The sequence below is a fragment of the Leiobunum rupestre genome, chromosome 6 (assembly GCF_980474605.1).
Source record: "Leiobunum rupestre chromosome 6, qqLeiRupe1.1.hap1, whole genome shotgun sequence".
Classification (NCBI taxonomy): domain Eukaryota; kingdom Metazoa; phylum Arthropoda; class Arachnida; order Opiliones; family Sclerosomatidae; genus Leiobunum; species Leiobunum rupestre.
The window spans coordinates 13,555,927-13,578,575 of NC_143389.1; the positions used below are offsets into that span (position 1 = coordinate 13,555,927).

The 22,649-nt window shown below is 36.4% G+C and overlaps 1 protein-coding gene across 4 annotated transcripts in view; it reads left to right on the forward strand.

The window, feature by feature from the left end:
• LOC149939324 (ATP-binding cassette sub-family C member 3-like) overlaps positions 1–22,649 on the forward strand; it is an 82,460-nt gene that overhangs the window by 36,885 nt on the left and 22,926 nt on the right. For all 4 annotated transcript variants that reach the window (XM_090178631.1, XM_090178630.1, XM_090178629.1 and 1 more), the window contains exons 9-15: positions 2,061–2,235; positions 7,442–7,696; positions 9,004–9,207; positions 10,117–10,263; positions 10,325–10,427; positions 10,496–10,683; positions 11,957–12,133. In XM_090178631.1, coding sequence (XP_090034757.1) covers positions 2,061–2,235; positions 7,442–7,696; positions 9,004–9,207; positions 10,117–10,263; positions 10,325–10,427; positions 10,496–10,683; positions 11,957–12,133 — 1,249 coding nt within the window. The remainder of the gene's footprint in view (positions 1–2,060; positions 2,236–7,441; positions 7,697–9,003; positions 9,208–10,116; positions 10,264–10,324; positions 10,428–10,495; positions 10,684–11,956; positions 12,134–22,649) is intronic.

The following is a 22,649-nucleotide window of genomic DNA, read 5'->3' on the forward strand; positions in this document are numbered from 1 at the left end:
CGACCCCAAAATGATCATTTAATTAACAAAAACTTGAGTAAGCTAAAATGAATAACGTTTATTAATTGAAAATTATTTGAAATATATATTTATATAGGACCATTTCGTTATATATGAACAACCCCTACATTTCTAGATAAATACCCGTACGCAAAATGTGTGTTTTTTTTAAATCGACGAACCAAACCGTGTTGAAAATTTATAATTTTAAACAAAGTTCATCGAATTTTAATCAAGATTTGATCGGTTAAATTTTTGATTATCAATTGGTCAGATTTCGATCAAACCCTTTCTTATGGATAACAGATACTACCGACAGCAACAACTAAGTCTATAAAAATTACCCCAACTTGACTAAATAAGAAAATGTAGAATTTCCACCTTCCAAACATTTATTTCAAAATAAAATAAGCTGATATAGATAATTTTATCAAAACTAGATTGAAACCTTTTGGTCTATATGAACAGCCCCTGAGTAATGGACAATGTCGAATGATAAACATTTAAAAATCTCGCGTATTTTAGAAATGATGTCCCTGTTTGTTTTTATTTAAAAATAGCATGAAGCATGTTTTACTTTTACAGACGACCCCTGATTTAATTTCCGTAAAAACCGACGCTACTAGTAGCCAGAAATTAAAAAAACCATACATTTATAATAAACTGAAATTAATAATAATCGTTATATGAAAGCCGATTTCTGTATGTAGCATTAAAATGTAAGCCCGACTTTCGGTGGCAAATAGCACCGTACACGCGGCGAAGACTTTTTACCACCGAAACGAAAAAACTTGATATTTAGGGTGGAAAATAGCCTCCATCATTGGTAAGACTATTTGCCACCGAAAGTCGGGGCTCGGCTCGTGTCGGTGGGAAATAGCTTTGGCCGCGCGGCTACGCTATTTGCCACCGAAAATCAAACACCCCCGATTTTCGGTGGCAAATAGACTCGATCGCGCGGCGGTTGCTATATGCCACCGAAATTCCCGAGCCCCGACTTTCGGTGGCAAATAGTCGTGGCCGCACGATCGAGACTATTTACTCCCGACTTTCGGTGGCAAATAGATACAGGCTATTTACCAACGAAAATCGGGGGTAAATAGCAACGGCCATTAGTTAGTGGTTTCTTTTAAAAAATTCCAAATTTTTTTGCTTCAGTCAGTGTAATTGTTGTTTTCCTACAATATTCCATAATATTTGTTACAGGGCGTTTCAATTTGCTCGATCCAGATATTTTCTAAATAACTTTTCATTCTACATTCCAAATATTTTTTGTTTGTTTGAAAATGAAGAAAATATTTTATGTTTTAGATTTCTTTAACAAAAGGCGGATGAGAAAAGATTTCAATGGGAAGTTCTAAAGCACAGTCGGAAATTACAATGAAATTTTTTAGTTCAAAATTGACATTTTTATCAATTTAATTTGAAACAAATAACTCAAACAAATATTATTAATAATTATAATAAGAAAATTGAAAAGAAATGCCCATTCATTTTTATTAACACATTAGTTACATTATTAAACATTGTTTTATAAATATATCAAATTTTAAAGAGGAAGCTAACTAAAGAAAAATCTCGAGGCCACAGTATTAAATTTATACGCATGTTTAGTTTTGTTTTGAAAATGCATAGCTGGTTAAGAATAGACATTTTCTACCTTTTCCCAACCTTAACCTTACACGAATCTTCTATCTACAATTCATATTTCGATTTCTGATTAGACTTACGATTAAATGAATTTTTTCTTTAATTCTCTTTTTAAGGCAGTTTAAAATATTTTAAGAAAAAGGTTATAATAAGGTTTTTACGCATTTATAGAATATGCCTTATTTAATGGTAAATCAATCAGAAATTGATCGTACAAATTGAACGCAAGAAAACATTTGAGAGTTTAGATTATAAACAGTTAAGGCAGTTTTCAAAGACTTGGCTCATGTCGCTAAAGAACTAGATTTTTTTATGTTGCCCGAACAAATAAGCGCTTCTTTATAGATCTAGGGTGAAAATTTTGGATTTAACTAATTCTTATTCACAACATCTTTATATTTTCTTAATAGATATTTAATGGAGTACGCGTCGAGCGAGGAACCAATCTGGAAAGGTGTGTTCTACGCAATTCTCATCTTTCTTTCGGAGAGCATGAAGCTTTTACTGACCGAATTTCATATGAAACGTTGTATTGATTTGTCGTCTCGTCTGCGTTCATCCATTACGACCGCCATCTACAAAAAAGTAGGTTTAGCATTTACTCAAAATATTGTGATTTATGCAATTCGGAATGCGCGATGCAGTTGTAGTAGTCAAGTTTTCTAATTTGCAGCCTATTTTTTTTAAATATTTCAAAATATTTTTCTAATGTTTTTGGTCTTTATTGAAGTTTTACATTTAAATCTGAAATCGCTTAGGTCGACTGATAGTTTCTTTTCTGTCCTTGGAAATAACTTCATTAGGATAATGAAAAGTTGCAACTGTTTTTAAATATAAAACAATATTTATTCCTTCGTTTTAATAACCGATATTTAAATAAGGTCTCAACACACAAGGTGCTATAATATGTATCGGGACTAGTTTTTCATGGGTTCTGTGCAAAGTTGGTTTTTTGTACTGAATTCGCTGGCCGAGGGGAACATAATTGAAAATACGACATAAAATTTATTGATTCATCATAATTCAAATTTTAACCGATTTTATATTTAAAAGATAATAATGTAAAATTGGTGAATAGTTCTTACCTTGTATTTGACCTTTTATATATTTTTTAAGTTGTATCTTATTAAAACTTCTCACTCGAGACAGTGGAAACTGAACGAGTAAGAAACATTCTTAGAGCGACAGTACTTTTTAGATGGTACAAAAAACGTATTCAAAAGTATAAATGACCAGCAGAATATATTTTGCTTTGTTTTTATTTTTATATTTTATACGTGGATATATTTAGATTAGAAACAGTTCAAAATATTATTTCATAGTGACCTCGAGGTGTTCCATAAGGAGATTTCCTAAATTACTCTATTGACCACTGGTGAACCAAGAATGTATTTATAATTTGTGAGGGATAATAACTATTTGTTAATTTGGGACGATTTTTAGCGTTGATCCCGGCTGGAACAGGAAAGGTCCTTCCCGTTAAAAACCAAACCAGCCCTGTATCTTGTTGTTACTGATGTCTTCCGACGTGATTAAAGGTCGAGACGATGGTGGTTCAACTTCCCTCCACTTTTGCCGAAGCCAATTAGACCATGACGTCCGCCAATTTTCTCAAAATAGTTATATTCTTTAACTAAATACTTTCTTGAAGGAACCTAAAACGAAGCTCCTTAATATTCCATGGTAATAAATTCTATGGAATTGCCATACAGCTTTAAAAACGGATATACTAGAAGTAACCGATTTGGTTATAGTAAAAATTATTAAAATTGATTAGTTATTATGTTTTCCATTGTGTCTTTGAAGCAATTAATGTAATTTTTTATCACACTGAGGTTATTAAAATTTTCCTCCCGATATTCAATCTTATTTCCAAATTCTTTTCCAAAAGGCAAAGGTTTTTTTTTCAAATATGATTTTAACGGACTTGCCAAATTCTTTTCCAAAAGGCAAAGGTTTTTTTTCAAATATGATTTTAACGGACTTGCCAAATACTTTTACAAAAGGCAAAGGTTTTTTTCAAATATGATTTTAACGGACTTGTTAACTTTGAAATGGAAAACTTACAGCGAACTTTACTTATTACTTTATTAGAGCAGATTTTTTGGAATGCTTCTACCGCACCTATTTTAGCCGGCCTATGACTATCCTTTGAAGTAGTAGTTCTTCCCAAATCCCTGCGACGAATCAAACGTTTTCTTGCTTCCACCGTAACCAAATTTGACTTTAAACATATTCTTCGGTGGACATTAAAGCCCCATTTGTCTTTGCGATCTGTGCACTTTTATAATCTGTTATCTCTGATTTCAACCAAACTATATTTTTTCCTTCATTTTTTTTATTTCAATGACGATGTCTAAGTTTTGCTGGTTGTTGCATTGTCTGCATCATCTTCCGAATCCTTTTTCACTTGAAACACCGCAATAACATTTTGGTTGACGAATTTAAGCCAACATAAGTGTTATCATATGTTATGCTATCACGATGTTGTGTTTTCTCCTATTGGGAATCTTAACGTGATAAACCAGCTTTTTAAAAACAAAGTTTCCCTTTCTTAAGATTCGTTGTTCTTTTATTTTCTAAGCGTTTCTCACAAATAAAACACACGTCCATCGTAACGCGGTTATAGAAACTAATTGCGAGGAAAACCATGGCTTACTTTACCCCGGACTTAGAGATATTGAACCTATACCGGGTGTTACCGATAAGTAAAACCTTCATTTGAGGGCTGGTTATTTGGGTCCTGAACTGCTTGGTTTCAGTGTTTTAGGCCCACAAAAACCGGGTCCCAAAACAACGAAACAGCAATGTGAAGTTCATTGTTCTGCCTTGAACCCAATTGTTTCCATTTATTGTCAGTGCTTTTTTAACGGAGAAGCGATAAACACAATCGTTAATGACAAAAGTTCATTATTGAATTAGCCGAAGTGTGCTAAATCCTTTAATGATTTTAGAAATGCCAAGTTCCATAATTTCAAAGAATCGAGTTTAATCGAAAATGTTAAACGAAGTAAAATTTTTTTATAGCAATTTACACGAGGTGTACGTTAATTAAATTATTTTTCCCCATTGTATGCTAAGAGAGTGCTTCTATTGAGGTTTTTAACGTCAAAAACCATCAGAGTGATGAAATGACTTGAAGCAATAAATAAAACATGAATGTAATTTAATTTAAAATTAACATGCTTTGACCAATTTGAATGAACAACTAAGGGAAACGGAGCTTAGTGACACAGTTAAATGAGCTCCAGGCGAGTTAATATACTTAACAATAAAAAAACTTAAAAAATAACAAAGCATATCTTATCTGACATAACCTTTGAAAAAAAAATAGTAACGTGGATGGTTTTTTAACATATACATAAAAAGTCATTAATCGTAATCTTTAACAGCTTCTTATTTTAGAAAGCTCACAAGGGCGAGATAAGATAGCTAAGGAAACGGAAAGGTAATTTTACTGTTGAAGACACGGAATGGTACTTGTTGGTGTTGAATACGTTAAATGGTTCTTGAGGATGCATACAATTGCTTCCATTAAGTAATTATTTGTTTTCTTAATAGGGAAACGATTATCACCATATCTGATGTCATAATAGACTTGAGTATTAAGCGTCATAAGTCCTACAATGGTTTTAATAACACTCATATGAAGTTTTCAAAGAATCGACGTATATGTAAATTACTTAGAATTGAAGTTAAAACTGAAAATTTCTGCTTTATTTAAATCATTTTTAAAAATTGTTGAAAATGGTCACCTCCGGCACTTAAACAGGGACGAGCTCGTAGTTAAAATGTTTCTCCAAATCTATTTTCACCTATTCCAACTGTGTTGCGGATAGTTTCAGAGCCACCAACTATGCGTAAGTCTTGTAAACTTAGTCTAAAATAAGGTGGAACTCCATCGTGCAGAAACCACATAAACCTTCTCGTTTCTAACGACTAGTCTTCGAGTAGCTCAAGTTAATTATTTTGAAGAAATTTTAAATATGCCTGACCATTGGTGACCAATCAACTTAGGCGGAAGTAAAAATAACACCAAATCGGTTACAAATGATACCACACCAAGCATTAAGACACTAGATGATATCTAACACTAAACCCGTGTTGATTATCTTAACTCCACTGGTGAGTGTAATGCTAGTTGAGTATACCGTCACAGCCATAATATTTAAACAAACCACTTGGAAAAGTCAACTCGCCTAAAAAAGACTGCGTCATTCAGAGCTCGAATCTTTTGAAGGTGATACGAGTGAAATTAATGGCCATGCCGAATTCACCAAAACAAACCGTGATTTACACCTAGAGGTCGGTGAAACGAATAAATTTATCGGCTAAATTTCGATTAAGGGGGAAGACTACAGTAGCCATTGTCTACTTTCGCGCTATTTCTAGCTGAACTCTTTTAATTTTGTATTTTAACTCATAAAATTAATATTTAAGTGTAGAACAGCCTCTTGTTTAGTGCTTAAAATAATTTTGACAATTTTAAATTTTAAATTAATTAAGTTATTACGTTTTAATTCGGACCCCCGGAGCTAAACAAGTTGGGCAAGCGCCTAAACTACCCTTTAGTTAGGACCTTATATCTCGTTAACTATTGATATTAGAATTATAAAAAGTATTTTAAGCACTAGAGGAAGGTTCAGCCTAATATGAAAAATATAATTCAATTATGTAATTGTTAAAACAGAAACGTTCAGCTTGAACGAAAAAGAGGCTTTTACTGTATTCTTCTCCCTTAACCATAAAAAGTTTGGTTAACTGTTTTTTATGAACATTTTAGGACTCATGTTCATTAAACAGTTTCGACGCATTAGGACCCATAGAACACGCCCTAAATTTCGTGTCATACTTTTTCGAAACACCCTGTATTTACGCGAGTAGTGTAAAAAATACAAAAGCCGTTCAGTTGACCAAATCTTAAAGTTTTTTAGCATGTGTGATAAAGCATAAGGCTACATGATAACGAAATTATGTTATGAACTCGTTAAATAATATAATCTTCGATAAATTTACTGATATTTTAACAAAAGCGTTTTAATATAAGCGAATTAATATTCAGCAGCCTATAAGAGCGGTTTTTGGAAACCCACCATTGTAATTAACAAAAGATGTCTGACAATTACAGTTTTCGCGTAATTAAGAAAAACCTAAAATAGAACCAATGACCGACATTTGTAGAGCAGTTTTACTAAAATACCAAACGTGACAAAATTACCAAAAGTGTGCTAGTTCCTATACTTTCGATTGCTACAGATTTATTGAGTGCTACAATCGAGATAGACCACATAAAAGGCTGGGCTAGGGTGGACGATGCGTACCATTTCTGGTTTAATCTTTCGTGTTTTGTATTAAAACGTTATTAGATTTCGGTTGCGTATCCGTCGAGTGGGAAATATTGTACAAACAAGCTAGCCTTTACCAATTCTTCTTTAGTTCTCGAAGCTCCCAGCAGACGACATTATTTCTACTTTTGAGCTTGATACCCTCCCTCATGCCCCGCGAAATATTTCTTCGCGTGTTAATATTCATTTGAAAAACGATTACATTGTCACACTTAAAATTATTATTTAGTACACAATTTTATTGAGTTTTGCTTGTGGCGAATCTTTTCTATTTCCAAAGCCCAATTGACTATACTATTCTTACATTTCGGATATAAGTGTAGGTGTAAGCATGCAAATAGGATAACCGATATTTGCAAGCCACGAGATAGTTTCAAAAATACAATATAAAATTTTGTAAATGCGTAAAAAGTTAAGGTTTATTTAATCGAAACGATTCCTTGCAGGCTTTGAAGCTCTCAAGCACTGGGAGGCGGAATATTAACACAGGAGAACTTCTGAATTGTATGGCTGTCGACTCACATAGTTTCCGGTTATTGATTATGTGCGCTTATTCCTTCGTGGCGGCACCTTTAACCATCATAATCGCAACTGGGTTTTTGTGGAATCTACTCGGAGTGTCGGCTGTAGTGGCACTCGCTTGCGTGACGCTTGCGCTGCCTTTCAATTTACTGATCGCAAAATGGAAGAAGCAACTGCAGGTAGGGTCAATGGTTTTAAAAAAGAATAACACTTCTATAAATTGAAAAATCAATAATAACCTCAGAAGTGATATCTGAAAATTAGCACGGCATTAATCATAAAGATGTAAAACAGATCGCCACCTTGTAAATAAAACTAAGAGAAAATAAGAGAATAATAAAAACCCGAGGCACCACCATTTAATGAGGTGGCATGCAGGTTCAACTGCGTAAGAGAGTGATGGATAGCCCTTCATGCTTAGTATAAACCGTTTGTCTCACCAAGTTTATATTGTGGAAAAATCCCTTTAACTAGTGAGGATTAATCTAGTTGGCCCTACGCAGAAGGAGTAGCTCCGAGTCTTCACCCAGTGGCACGAGCTAGGGTCGTACCCGGTTACTCTTGCTTATCACTTCGCCACCACACCTCTACGCGCTACTTCCGTCTGTAGGCCTTATAGCTTAGAACATTTGGCGCACGAGGGGTCGGAGTGTGCAATAACTGGTGGCTTTACCGGGGAGTCGGGGTCCGGCTCTTGTTACCCAGCACGGGCGGTGGCGCACTGGGAGATGTTAGCTCCGTCCAAATGGTCCTATCTCCACCTCCGACTTCGGTCCGGTGTGGGCTGGTAACTGGGCTTCGGCCCAGGCTAACGGAGAGGGGTCGGGCAAACTGGCCGTCTCGGTGGGTTGAGTAGTTTGCTGTGGGGCTGCGGGCCTCCGTATGAGGGCACGGCGGCCCATCTCCCGGCCTTTTGGGGTTCCACCGGGATATCCGGTGCCAGCTGTGCCGGGTTATGCGGGCTGCCGTGTGCCCGCCGTTCCCCTTTAGGCGCTCTTTCCAATGGGCTTGGCTCTCTACCTTTCTAGGTAGGGTGTCGGCTGGCGTTGCCAGAGCATCCGCTCTTAATCAAACTGCTGTGTGCGAAGTGGGGGCTGGTCGACCCATTGCTGCACCTTCTGCTGGGTTGAGTGGCTTGCGTCAAGGGCGCAACCATCAGTAGTGGGGAACTGCTACCCATGCTGGTTTTGCCGCCTGTCCGGGTCTGTGGACGCTGGCGTAGGGCATAATGATGACAGACCTCCAGTGGTGTGGTTTCAATCTTACCGTGTACACCGGGCTATAAATCTGACACATGTCCAGCTTAGAACATTAGTCGGTTTTCGCTTCGAATGCCTATTGGTCGAAGAATCGTACGGTTTCCTATATATAAAGTTTTGTATATCGATTTTCAATATATAAATTGTTATAAATATTCAATAACTGTAACAGATATACACTTTTCTTAAATTTGTATAATTTTATTATTTTCAATACATTTTTCTAGCAAAAGATAATGGCTTGTGCAGATAAACGTATTCAATTAATGAACGAAGTCTTGAGTGGGATTCGAATCCTAAAACTGTACGCCTGGGAAAAATCATTTCAGCAACAGGTTCAATCACTGAGGGATAAGGAAATCATATATTTAAAGAAAATAAACTCTCTTCAAGCAATCTTTATATCCGCCTTTTTTATTACACCAGCTTTGGTAAATCACTTAAAATATGTTTTAATATTTATAGATAAATCACAATCTCCTTTAATTAAATTAACGCATTACCTTATCTCTGACTCGAAAAAACGATTTTGTTAGAGTCTGCGGATTATATTTTCATTTCTAAGTTTATGTATGTTATTTTCTTGAAAATTGTTTAAGTAAATTAAATTTTGGTAGGCCTAAAGCTCAACTTATTTTCGACTTTGTTAAGCGCGATCAAAAATGCATTTCAAGCGGGTGACAGTGAACATAATTTAATTTTGGACAACAAAATATTTCGAATATTATATTATTTTATTTTATTTTATTATATTACAATACATTACCTTACATTGCATTACGTTACCTTACGTTACCTTACGTTATCTTACGTTATCTTACGTTATGTTACGTTATCTAACGTTACTTTACGATATCTCACGTTACGTTACGATACGTTATATGTTATAGATGACAGATGACATATGAGATTTGAGACCTTAGACCTTCGACCCTAGACCCTAGACCCTAGAAGTTAGACGTTAGACGTTAGACCTTAGACCTTAGACAATCGCTGAAAGTCATGTATTCAATACCCCAGGAACCACCATAGGCCAAGACATCAACATGACGCACGTTTTTATCCTTTTTTAAATCATGTGGCAAACATACAATGCATAGGAGGATAATGGCCAACCATCCATGCCTAGCGAGCCAATATCTCCTTACACTTATTACGGTATAAGGTTCCATACAAGGCGACATTTTAAACAAACAGGTCTAAATTTTATATTATCGGCAAATGTTTGTTATTATTCATTTACAAAATCATTTTAACGCTTTCTATTTCTCAAGCGATAAATATAGTTTACTTATTTGGTTTTATTAAACTCTTATGGTTTCTTGACATTTTACAAACAGGTTTCGTTCTTATGTTTCACGGCATTTGCTTATTCGGAAGAATCGGAGCTGTTTACTCCAATAACCGTGTTTGTTTCCTTGCGTCTCTTCGTTATCATCAGTTTCCCTTTATCGTTAGTTCCAGAAGTAATAAATGCTGTAATAATGGTGAATATTTCATTTTAACAGAAAATCATTTTACAAAAATAACTCTGAAATGCTTTCGAAGGTATATGTTTCATTGGGTCGAATCAATAAAGTTCTCGGCGGTGAAGTGCTGACGCCATACGTTCAAAAAGAGAGGATTCACAATGGAGATGACATAAAAGGAGGTACGTGTGCTCGTATAGTTAAAATAAATAAATTAATAACCAAATACTTCGTAATGTTGTGTTTCTAGTTGTTGAAGTTGTGAAGGATGTCTTTTCGTGGGATAAAAACCTTGAGCCCTTGTTGAGAAATATTAACTTGGAAGTCCCCAAAGGAGCGCTGGTGGCAGTCGTCGGCAAAGTTGCGTCCGGAAAGTCTTCGTTGGTGTCGGCCATTCTCGGGGAAATGGACAAATTAGACGGAGAAGTTATAGTTCAGGTTGATTTAGAAATACGAAATATTAAAATTCTTTAAGACTAAACTTGCCAATGACCCTTATTCGATGACAAGAATTTTCGTGGCTTGGTTAGATTCTTGGTGTGTATCAAATCAGAGCGAGGGGGCAAGGGTGTAGACAAGGGGGGTTTCTTGCTCCAGCCCTTCCCCTTGGGCCCACCTTTGACTAAACTAAATTACCACCCCCATCTCGACCCCTCTTAAAGACCAAGGATCACCCCTCTTTGCCAAAAAAGGGTTCAAACATCCTTTTTACTTAACCCTCGTAGCCCCTCTACTGTATAGCGACGGTAGACCCGTTCCTCGGACTTCACGGTTTGTAGGATTATCTCCATGGTTTTATTTATTGCCTTAGGTAAATGCGACTTAAACGCGATAATACTTCATTTTACTTCGAAAATTTAATTTGTCGGAAATAATAAATAAAGGTTTACAAATTTCATTGGAATTAATTCATGTTTAATACACAGAACTACAATCTTTCGACGATTAAAACTTCTAACAGTGATTAAACTTAAGACGATTAAAACTTCTAACAGTGATTAAACTTAAGACGATTAAAACTTATAACAGTGATTAAACTCTGAACAGATATTAAACTTATTCAACAAATAAACTTATTACAGCTATTAAACTAACTACAGCGATTTAACTTACTACAGCGATTAAGCTTATTATAACTATTATATTGTATTAAATTAAAAACCAATATAAATTTTAATTCTTTTTTATTTACATTTGGGGTAACATAAAATGGAAAGGCATCTGGAGTGGTTGGAAATCAGAAAGCAAACCCTTTGTCTATTATGATCCGTGGGTATTAATTCGTATTTTGATCCGTAGTGATGGTTACTGTACATTAGGCCACAGTGGGGGAATTGTCTTTTGCTTCGATCGACATGGTCTTTACTCTATAAATACGAAAAATGGCGCTTCTGCTCATTGTGAGGGTTACGTGGAAGCGGGTCGGGGAGCTGCTAATTTAACAATGTCTCTATAGGATCGCTGTCAGCCGATGGAATGTTGGTGAAAGTCCCTCAACTTTCTAGGGTACATTCCTTTGTTTATTGAGCCACGGAAGGCGGTGGAAATATTTGTGATTGGGTGGAAGGTAGGGATAACCGATGGTCATTTGATGTAGATAATTAATTAATAATACATTTCATGAGGCCCTAAAGCTATTTAACTTTAATTCATTATAATCGATTTTAATTCTAAATCGTTTACTTTAAAGTAAAAAATTATGTTGAACTAGGGTTCATTGGCTTACGTTCCTCAACAAGCTTGGATCCAAAACACGACTCTCAAGAACAACGTCATCTTCTATCAAGCAATGGACAGAGCCAAGTACGAAAGGATCATAGAAGCATGTGCTCTGGACGAGGACATTGACATCTTGCCAGCCTACGATGACACAGAAATTGGGGAGAAGGTAAGTGGTATGGCATGAACGAATTCATGCAAGCGGATATCTGTGACAGTGTAAAAAAAGTCCGTGGTCAGTGCTGTCGCTAGGTTTATCAACTAAGGGTGCGACTAAAGGCTAGCAAACATTTACGAAAAAACTAGTGAAACCAGAGGGGAACAGGTGAGAGGTCCCCTTTATAGCCTCGGGAATCACATCAGGGGCGTAGGAACCGGGAGGGGCAGGGGGGGCAATGCCCCTCCCTAGAATTTTGCTGGGAGGGGCAACTAATGTTATTGCCCCCTCCAACCTTTGGTCAGTTGAAATCTTCAAAAGGCTCAAATTATCATTTTAAAAGCATATACAGTTTATAGAACCTCAACTGTGTTTAAATTTCAGTCTTTTCCCGCCAATTTACATAGTAGTAACAAGTACACATGCATTCGGAGAAGCTACACTCCATTCAAAATTAAAAACCATTCTCCAGACCCCTTTTCGTTTATCTTTGCCCCCTCCAACTTCTTGAACGTTCCTACGCCCCTGAATCACATTGATTGTTTCCCTTTTTAATCCAAGCCTTACAAAACTCAGGGACTTGCTGAACCTAATTTGTGGGTGTGCTACTGATGAAATTACCATTTTTTATCAGTGTTGTATTGGTTAAACTTAAGTGCCAATGTGTGTCTACTTTTGTTAACGCCGTCTTGGATAAAAATATAACCGCACCAATACGACCACTGTCTTGAAGAAATAATTTCTCTACTGATTAAATAAAATAATAACTATTTTTTAGCGAAAATTTCTTTAGTAGTACCACACATTTCAGGTAGAATAGTTCGGTTATTTATTCATCAAACTGCAACCAAATAATCAGCTAGGCTAATACCCAAGGCACCACCTTAGGCCTAAGTCATCAAGCGACTTTTGAAGCCTTTTTAATTCAGGTGGCCGGGTTACAATGCGTAGGAGGGTGGTGGCAAGCCCTGCATGCCACACGATCGAGCCAACAGCTCCCTACACTAACTATTACCGTTAACCTAAGCAAGTTTTTATGGAAGGGGAAACCGAAGAGCTCGGGGGAAAACCCCCTTAAACCAGTGAGGAGAGAACTTGCAAACTCAACGCAGAAGGAGTTGTTCCGAGTTTTCACCCAGTGCCACAAGCTGGGATCGAACCCGGCTCCTCTTGCTGCGAGGCGAAAGTGCTAACCACTCCGCCACCCCACGTAAGCTTCTATAAGATTTCTACGTGGTAAGTCCGGGCATTTAGTGCGGACCTTGTTTGTATTATTCTTCCTAATCCAGATTTGTTTGTAAATTGTGCCATATAAAAACACAATTATAGATCACAAATATAACACACACCCAGGGCTGGCTTATCCGAATTTTCACCCGTAGCAAAATTTATATGAGCGCCTCCTATGATATACAAGCTATAGAAAATTTGGAATTTGTTGCCAAATAATAACTTACTCACTACACCTACTAAATATCTCTGATAGCTACTGAATCATTTAGAGACCAACTTAAATTATACGTAAGGTGTTACATAAACATTTAATATCAAACTTTCAAAAGTTATTTAGTAGCTTGAAAAAAAGCCAATATTAATAAATGTTTGGTTTTAAGAAATATTAACACAATATTACATTTATGATGCTAAAACATATTTCGATTTTCGAGTGCAGAAGATTTTTTTATAACAAGGCTATTCATTGTGGGGAGATCAGTCTCCGGAGTATTAACTACTTAAACAAATAGTTTTATTTTAATTTCTTAAATGTATAACTATATCTTTGATCGGTATGACAAATGACTCGTAATAAATTTAGCAATTTTCCAAAAAACAATGAACATACAACATGTAGTAATACAGCTCAAATGTCTATTCAAACCTACACCGCTATAACTAAGGTGGTGCCTTATGAATTAACATAGCTGCTTATAATTTTTTGTTTTTTATTATTCTAAAATAAACAAATCCCCAAAAAATCTAACCAACTAAATAACAAAATAAATTGAGTTGAGCTATACGGATGTACTAGAGGCACGACCAAAGTAATTATTTTGGTCGACGGACGTTTGATTTTAACTGGGGATAATCAAAACAAAAGAATCGATTAAGACTATAGGCGGCGGTTAGACGAAACTGACACCGTAAGAAGTTTTAACCCGAGCAGAGATACTGCTGCCTAGGAAAAACAAACACAAGGAGAACGCAGTTAGCCTTTAAACACGCTAACGCGGTGTTGCGTACAAATTTCATTGCACGAGCCTTTACGCTGAACGTTTTACGGAAAATGGGGAAGACAATTTCCGAATTTCTGTTTCCGACGGCAGCAGGCGCTAAAGCATCTAACCAATGAAAAATGTACACAAGAAAATGTACGACTTTTGACGGGTTGCGCTCTCCTTGTGTGGGGTGCTGTGTTGGCTGCTCCTAGCTGCTGTTGTCGCTTGTTCAGCGTGTTCTAGTGCAAACGATCAAGTTTACGCGATTGTACTCAATGAAAACCATGATCCTCTTTCGTCTCTTCTTTAAAATACAGGGTGTTCCAAATTGCGTGATCGGGAAATTTTTCTTTAACACCATTTACTATAGAAATCTCAAATGTTCAAGAATTACTTTGGTGAAGCCTGGAAATTGTCGGATAATGTATAAACCATGTACGAGAGTTAAACTATAAAATACTCTTTATTAATTAGATACACAGACGGTCATCTGTGTGTATATATAGGTAGTCTCGAGTTTAACATTAAAACCTCTTCCTTCCCCCACCGTAACGCTATGGAAAAATTAACCCCTTTTTTCCACCAAATGCTATGGGACTTTCTAATGGGCTTCATGCTATGGCAAAATCAACTATTTTTGGCGCATTTTTACCTTAGAATGGTTTATCCGATTGTTTTAATTTTTTTAAAGGAATCTTCGTTTGAGAGTAGGTTGTGTGCTTTTGTATATTTTATTAAATTAATTACCAAATAAGTCTTTGAAAATTAATTTAAGACCATTCTTGTAAAAATTGATACCACCAGATGTCGATACAACTACGGCTCCAAATATTTTCAACTTGGTTGTCTAGCCTCTATTGATTATCTCTCTACTCCATCATCTAAAAGAAAATGGCGTATCGCTGCGATGCATTAGCTCGTGTTTTAAGTAAGCCTTGGCTTACACTTCGATTATTAAAACTCTTTGTACTTCCCTCTTTGTTATCCGTGCGCAGAGATCGGCGGACTCTGAGCTCTAAAGAGTCCGAGAGCTATTTTTGGGCGCGAGCTCGACTCTTCGGGAGTAAAGAGAAGAGCGCGAGCGTGAGCTCCATCCTTCGGGAAAAAAGAGAAGAGCGCGAGCACGAGCTCAGCCGCTAATAATAAAAGAGAAGAGCGCGAGAGCCAAATCAGCCTCTGAAAAAAAGAGATGACCACGAGCTTCAGCTTCTGAGATAAAAGAGAAGAGCTCGAGCGCGAGCTTCAGCGCCGCCCTTAGAGAGCGAAATTTAAAACAATTGATTCCCGCCTTTCTTCACGAATCACATCACGTGGTGCTTTTCTGAATGTGAATTTCCCAGAATCTATCGGCCTCTGAGAGAGGGCACTTCTCATTACGAGCAGACCGCAAGCTCTAGCTTTTCCTCTTAAAAGAGCGCGAGTGCGGGTTACCCCTCTTGTACTAAAAGAGATGAGCGCGAGCGCGGGCTCGCTCTCTTGTACTAAAAGAGATGAGCGCGAGCGTGGGCTCGCCCTCTGGTACTAAAAGAGATGAGCGCGAGCGTGGGCTCGCCCTCTTGTACTAAAAGAGAGGAGCGCGAGTGCGGGTTACCCCTCTTGTACTAAAAGAGATGAGCGCGAGCGTGGGCTCGCTCTCTGGTACTAAAAGAGATGAGCGCGAGCGTGGGCTCGCCCTCTTGTACTAAAAGAGAGGAGCGCGAGCGTGGGCTTGCCCTCTTGTACTAAAAGAGATGAGCGCGAGCGTGGGCTCGCCCTCTGGTACTAAAAGAGATGAGCGCGAGCGTGGGCTCGCCCTCTTGTACTAAAAGAGATGAGCGCGAGCGTGGGCTCGCCCTCTTGTACTAAAAGAGATGAGCGCGAGCGTGGGCTCGCCCTCTTGTACTAAAAGAGATGAGCGCGAGCGTGGGCTCGCCCTCTTGTACTAAAAGAGATGAGCGCGAGCGTGGGCTCGCCCTCTTGTACTAAAAGAGATGAGCGCGAGCGTGGGCTCGCACTCTTGTACTAAAAGAGATGAGCGCGAGCGTGGGCTCGCCCTCTTGTACTAAAAGAGATGAGCGCAAGCGTGGGCTCGCCCTCTTGTACTTAAAGAGATGAGCGCGAGCGTGGGCTCGCCCTCTTGTACTAAAAGAGATGAGCGCGAGCGTGGGCTCGCCCTCTTGTACTAAAAGAGATGACCGCGAGCGTGGGCTTGTCCTCTGGTACTAAAAGAGATGAGTTTGGTTGTTGCCTATCTCTGCCGTGGTCGAATGGTTAAATGTGAGATATTCGCGCTAAATGCGGTTATGGGGAAGACGAGTTCAAATCTCATCAAAAGGGAGTAAAAATAATTATATTTAGGATTTTAATTTAATAATAGAAATTAATTTATATCCTGTTTACACAACGGAATCATATCATAATATTTCAATTATTAATATTCTTCTTCAGTAGACAAGGGGGTTTTCAAGGTCCAGACTCCCCCTCCTTGGACCTAACTTTGACTGTACTACATTTTCACCCCTTATCGACTCCTCTTAATATTAACATACTTAGACCCCCCTTTGTCGAATTTCTGGTTACGCAGTGTTGGGTAAAATACTTAAATATCGGTATTTAACAAAATACTGAATACTCAAATACGGTAAAGTATTTAAAATAGATTACTAAATACCCACCGCATAAAGTATTTAAAATAAATAAAATACTTCATTTTAGTATTTTAAAATATTAAAATACTCAAAATACTGTGAATTCTTGAAAAGCGGAAAAAAATGAAAGACTGTTCGAAAGATTGAAAATATTCCACTTTTGTACGCCATCTAAAAGGCAGATTGTCTCGAAAGTCTCGAGTATTCCCTACTGCAACGCCACCACGGCCGATAAGCGGAATTTTTCACGAGTTTGTGCGGGAGTATGATTTAGACGTATTTCTTCCGCTTGATGGTGTTGTATGGAGACTTTTTGATGGAGAAAGTATTTTTGCTAATAAAAATCTGTATTTTGTTCAAAATATAAAAAATATATTTAAATATTATACTAAATATTTTTTTTAAGTATTTGAAATAAAATACAAAATACTGAAAAAGTATTTGAAATGAAGTATAAAATACTGAAAAAGAATTTAAAATACTACCACACACTTACTATGTAAGTTAAGGTTTAATTTAATCTTCCTTTCGCACTAGAAACAAGACGTTTCTAATGCTGTTAAATTCATATTTATTAAATTTTTAACTGGTAAAAATCAGAGGTACCAATCCCCTCCTTCCCCACCAGAATGACATCCCTGTACATATGATACCTTCTCTATGGAAAATATAATGTTTTTTAGGGTCCGCTTAATTTAGTAGTAGTAACGGTATAGCGACATCTTTTAAAGCGTTAAAAACCTACGCCCAATATATCGCCACTTGTTTTTTTAAATATTTAGATTTATATATTTTTGAAAATGATATCTACACTGGTGGTACGATAAACAACCACACTGGTGGTATGATAAATAACCACGGTGGTAAGAGAAAAACCCACGCTGGTGGTAAGATAAATAATATTGATAGTCATACGAGAAATTAAATAGTTAAAATTCTGATAATAATAATAAAAATGGGAATTTTGAACGGCTAGTTGTTCGCAGGGCCGTTAATTCGTTCAGCAACAAATTTAACAAATGAAAAGAAAACGTACAAAAAAATTACCCTTCCACCCCTTAAAAAAGGAAACTGACTTTAGAAAATCAATTATCGATTGAGTGTGGTTAGTGTCCTATAACTAAAGCTATTTAAAGTGTTACAGAAAGCCCGGGATTTAGAAATTACTTTACATAACAAGAGAAATTCAGATGAATCTTTGGGTTTTTTAGATATTTCCGATATAAAAGAAAAAACAATTGTCATAGAGTGTTCAGCAAACTTTGTTGGTATAAAAAATGCTAAAACACGAATTTGAAGATGGACCAGGTAGATTTATTTCTAAATGTAACCCCAAATATATTGAATTAAAAATTATTTACCAATTATTTTCTAAGAAAGGTTTAAATTATAAAGCGATAATACAGAAAAGATTTGATACATTATATAAAACACTATCTATTAAATGTAAGGAACTTGTTGATCGCTTTCTTGCAACTGTAAATGCTGATCATTTGATTGATTACTTTAGTGGTAAAAAATATCACAATGCTACCAGTGAATCGTATTTTTTGGGAAACGTCGTATCAACCATGCACAATTATGATGGATGAAAAACCCCTTGTAATTGATGTTAAAGGATGAGTACATAACATTATACCTCTTATTGTAAATGCTGATGAAGGGAATGGTGAAAAATAAAAGAGAACAAACATTCTTGGAATTGTGGCGCTATTTGTTAAAATAGGTCTATGTCTGTAGAAAGAATTGAAACAAAATTCAAGACAATAGGTTATTCCAAAAAGGATGTTTGTCTTGAAATATTTAGCACTATTGACAAGTGTGCTGGTTCTCACCAAGTTAGAATGGGTCTCCCACTCTACTGCCTTGATTCGAAGAAATGTACGAGTTGTTTGTAAATTCTGAGGGAATTAGCTCCACATTTCAGAGCGCTTCGTATTCGTCTAAAATATATTTACAAGGTTAAAACTTGGTCTGACCTTTATCAAAAACTGTGTCTGGCTATTAAAATAGATAATTTTGATAAGCTAGAGTGTCTAATAAAGTACATTGCGGCGTTTAAGATAGGTTTACGGAAAGCGAATATTGAATCTGACTGAGACATAGTGCAACCTTCATTAGATGAGTCTGATCTGCTATCTAAGTATGGCAAGCAGCTAGTAAGTTGCTATAAAGAGGTGTATAAGTTTCATGATTCGCCTTGTGATAGTTGTGAAAAGCTTTTTAAGAATGGCAAGCTAAAATTTGTGGGAAATTGTTTTGACACACATAATTTAGATATCAACGAAGGTTTAATGCTTTTAATTGCTGCCTGGCAGATATTTTAAAGGTTAATATTGCAGATGCTGATATCGCAGAATTGGAAGGTAACGTTGTAGTTCGTTTTATGTTTGACGAAAAGCGATTATGCGTGTTATGTACGCAGTATCTTCAATCGGGTAAAATACCGCCCCAATGTTTTCTTAATGGCCTTCAAGTAGATCCCGTGCCAAATGACATTTCGAAATTAAATTTTATTGAGAAAATGCTAATACAGAAAGTAAAAGTGTTTCAAACTATTATTCGTCTCAGGGCCGGATTAAGACTTTATGGGGCCCTAGGCCCAAGTTAATTTTGGTGCCCCCTTTCAATATCGACAGAAGCGAGCTAGGCGCTTCCTCAATTTATAATTGAGAAATGGAAGGAAAATTAATTTTGCTGCCAGGTTTAGTATGTCGTCAGACGTCAAGGGCTTGATGGCAGTCCGTCAGAGAATGTGACAATCAAACGTTTTTGGTTCATTTACTGAAATAACTCAAGAAAATATTTTTGAAAAGCAAATGATTAAAGTTTTAAACTTTTATATTTTTCGAACCCTCTTGGTGCCCCTTGTAGGTTTGATGCCCTAGGCCCAGACCTATTCGGCATAGTGGTTAATCCGGCCCTGATTCGTTTACATACACTATTGGTGGAAAATATTATTAAAGGGCAACGCAAGCTCTGTGGCAATATAAAGAAAAAATAAACGTGCTTTTTAACCCCCTACACCCCCACTCAGTACTGGCGAGACCACGCAGAGTTTACCGTAAGTTTCGCACTTTGCATACATATTTACGCAAATGCCAGCTCACTTGCGTTGCCCTTTAACCATTCTGGATTAATGAGAGCCGTTAGAAGTTGTGCAGTTTATTTGCCTCTTCCCTTCACTGAAAATGTGGAAATGAATCCTAAACATTTACCTACTGATCATCAATTATTTATTATAGTGAATGGGCTGCCTACCAAGAATAAAACTGTTTGGCAATCAGTTTTTGATACAAATTTAGTAAGAAATGCTTTACTAAAATTAAAAACGATTCACCCACTCTATAATAATCTAAATATTCCAAGAAATTATTTTGGCCAGAAAATTTGCGTAGATGTAGACTGTGCACATATTAAACATACATTTTCATTATACAATTCCAAAACTAATCCTGATAAAGTTGTTTAGAAATCACAGCGAACACGAGGAGTGATCAAAATTTTTAATTTAAAATAGGGATTTTGGATAATGCTGAATTTCATTGTGTAACTAAAAAATGTAGAACAACATTACTAGCTGTATTGTAAATGTTTTTGAAAAATATAATTTAGTACTACTTAAAAATTATTGTAAAAAAGTATAATTTGAGAAATATGTCTACGATTTTACTAAACAGTAAACCTAGTGGAAAGAAATAAAAGAAAATTGAAATGTGTTTGTAAATGTTCATTAATATAGTTTCGGTATGATAAGTGTCAATGTATGCTTTAAACTATTTATTTTCATTGTATATTTCTAAATGTTTAAATACTTTCATTTTAAATTGATTATCGTTTCGGTCTTAGTTTTACACCGTAATCAAAACTATTTTATACATACTCTTGTAACAATAATTTTAATTTCAAATTGGTAACTAATTCATATTTATAACCCACGAAAATATAATTTATATATTTTATATATATGTAATATATAACTATATAATTTATAAAATATAACAAATAAAACATTCCTAGAAATATATGCGTGTATGTTAAGAAGGGACATATATTATAGGAAAAAGCTCAGATGCGCTGAGTATAGAAGGTGATATATAGGTAGACCTGAAACATTCGTTGCAGCCAAGAAGGGACAGGTATTTGAGAGGTTAAAAATTGTTTTAAATATAAATTAATTCCAATAAATTTTATTTTTGGTGTTACACACATACGTAATTTACGAGGCTACCGTATACCTTTAAAATTGTTTAGTTTTGGAATATCGCCTTCTAGTGACCAACGTTTTTTTTTATATATCAAAACACACTTAAAACTATATAACCGTAATGGCAACCACAATTGTTTACTACCCGTAAACCCCGTATTTGATTAATAAATAAACGTTGAAATTTTAACGAAATGTACAACACCAATGTACAAATGTCATCTTATATGTTGCTGTTTTCCTTTTCAGCCTATATATATATAGCGTCCAGGAATTCCAACGGAGACTTTTCGTCGGCCGGACCCATGTAGATCGGCGCTTCTACATTTAACTTAACCCTCGGGATTTGGGCAGCGCGTGCTCCCGCATCCCGGCTGGTCAAAAAACCGTCCAAGGCCTCTCGCAAAGCACGAGCCATGACTTGCGCCATATCCTCCTGGGCTGGGTTCTCAGCACCAGTACCCACTGCATTTCCCAAACCCATTCCGGACCTGGTTTTAATGTTTAAGACTTAAACCACGACTCTAAAAACCCTAGAGCCGCCTAACCCAAAAACCCCTCCGGAAAACCCGCTGGGAAACAAAGGTACCCCAAAACACTTAAATAAAAAATACACTAACACTTTTAATTTAACTAACCCATACCCAAAAATTTAACTTAAAAATTAAAATAACCTAAACTCTCGTATATTCAACAACTCAGACCCCACTTTGGGCGCCAATTGTGAAGCCTGGAAATTGTCGGCTTATGTTTAAACCATGTACGACGGTTAAACTATAAAATCCTTTATATTAATATTAAATATATATATATATATATATATATATATATATATATATATATATATATATATATATATATATATACATATATATATTTACCAAAGATTACAAGGCATGGCAAGAAACTATAAATACCTCTTGAAGAGATAATAGAAAAGATTTGACTAGTTAGGTCGCACTTCGGAACGACGAGAGTTAGTCCAGTGTCCCGACGTCCTTTAAATAGCGGGCCCCTCGGATGACGCTACCGGTCTCCAACCTAATTGGCTAGAGAAGAAAGCACGCCAAGAAATCTTGCGGACTCACTGTGGTGCAATAGAAAGCGTGACCGGTAACTTTACCCCGCTCTTTACCCTTCGGGTCAGAGGTCGCCACTTTCGAAGAATTCCGAAGATGGACGACGCGAGCGAGGATGAGTCATCCCTACCTTCCCCAGCAGCGTTGGCCCAAAACGAGAGAACTCTCTGAAGTAAAGGGAAAGCCTGTTAGGGACAAAGCGGATGCAAATACGGGCTTTACACTTTTAATTAGTAAATGTTTTATTTTGTAAATTTAAGAAAAATCAGAAACAAACTTGTGGATCCAACTCTAAAAACCTACTTATAACGTTGGTTCGGTCGGCAAAGGCCAATTTTTTACTAAGATATGGTGTCTTGAAAAACAAGTAGGTAAAAGGAGGCAATAGCTATTTTGTTA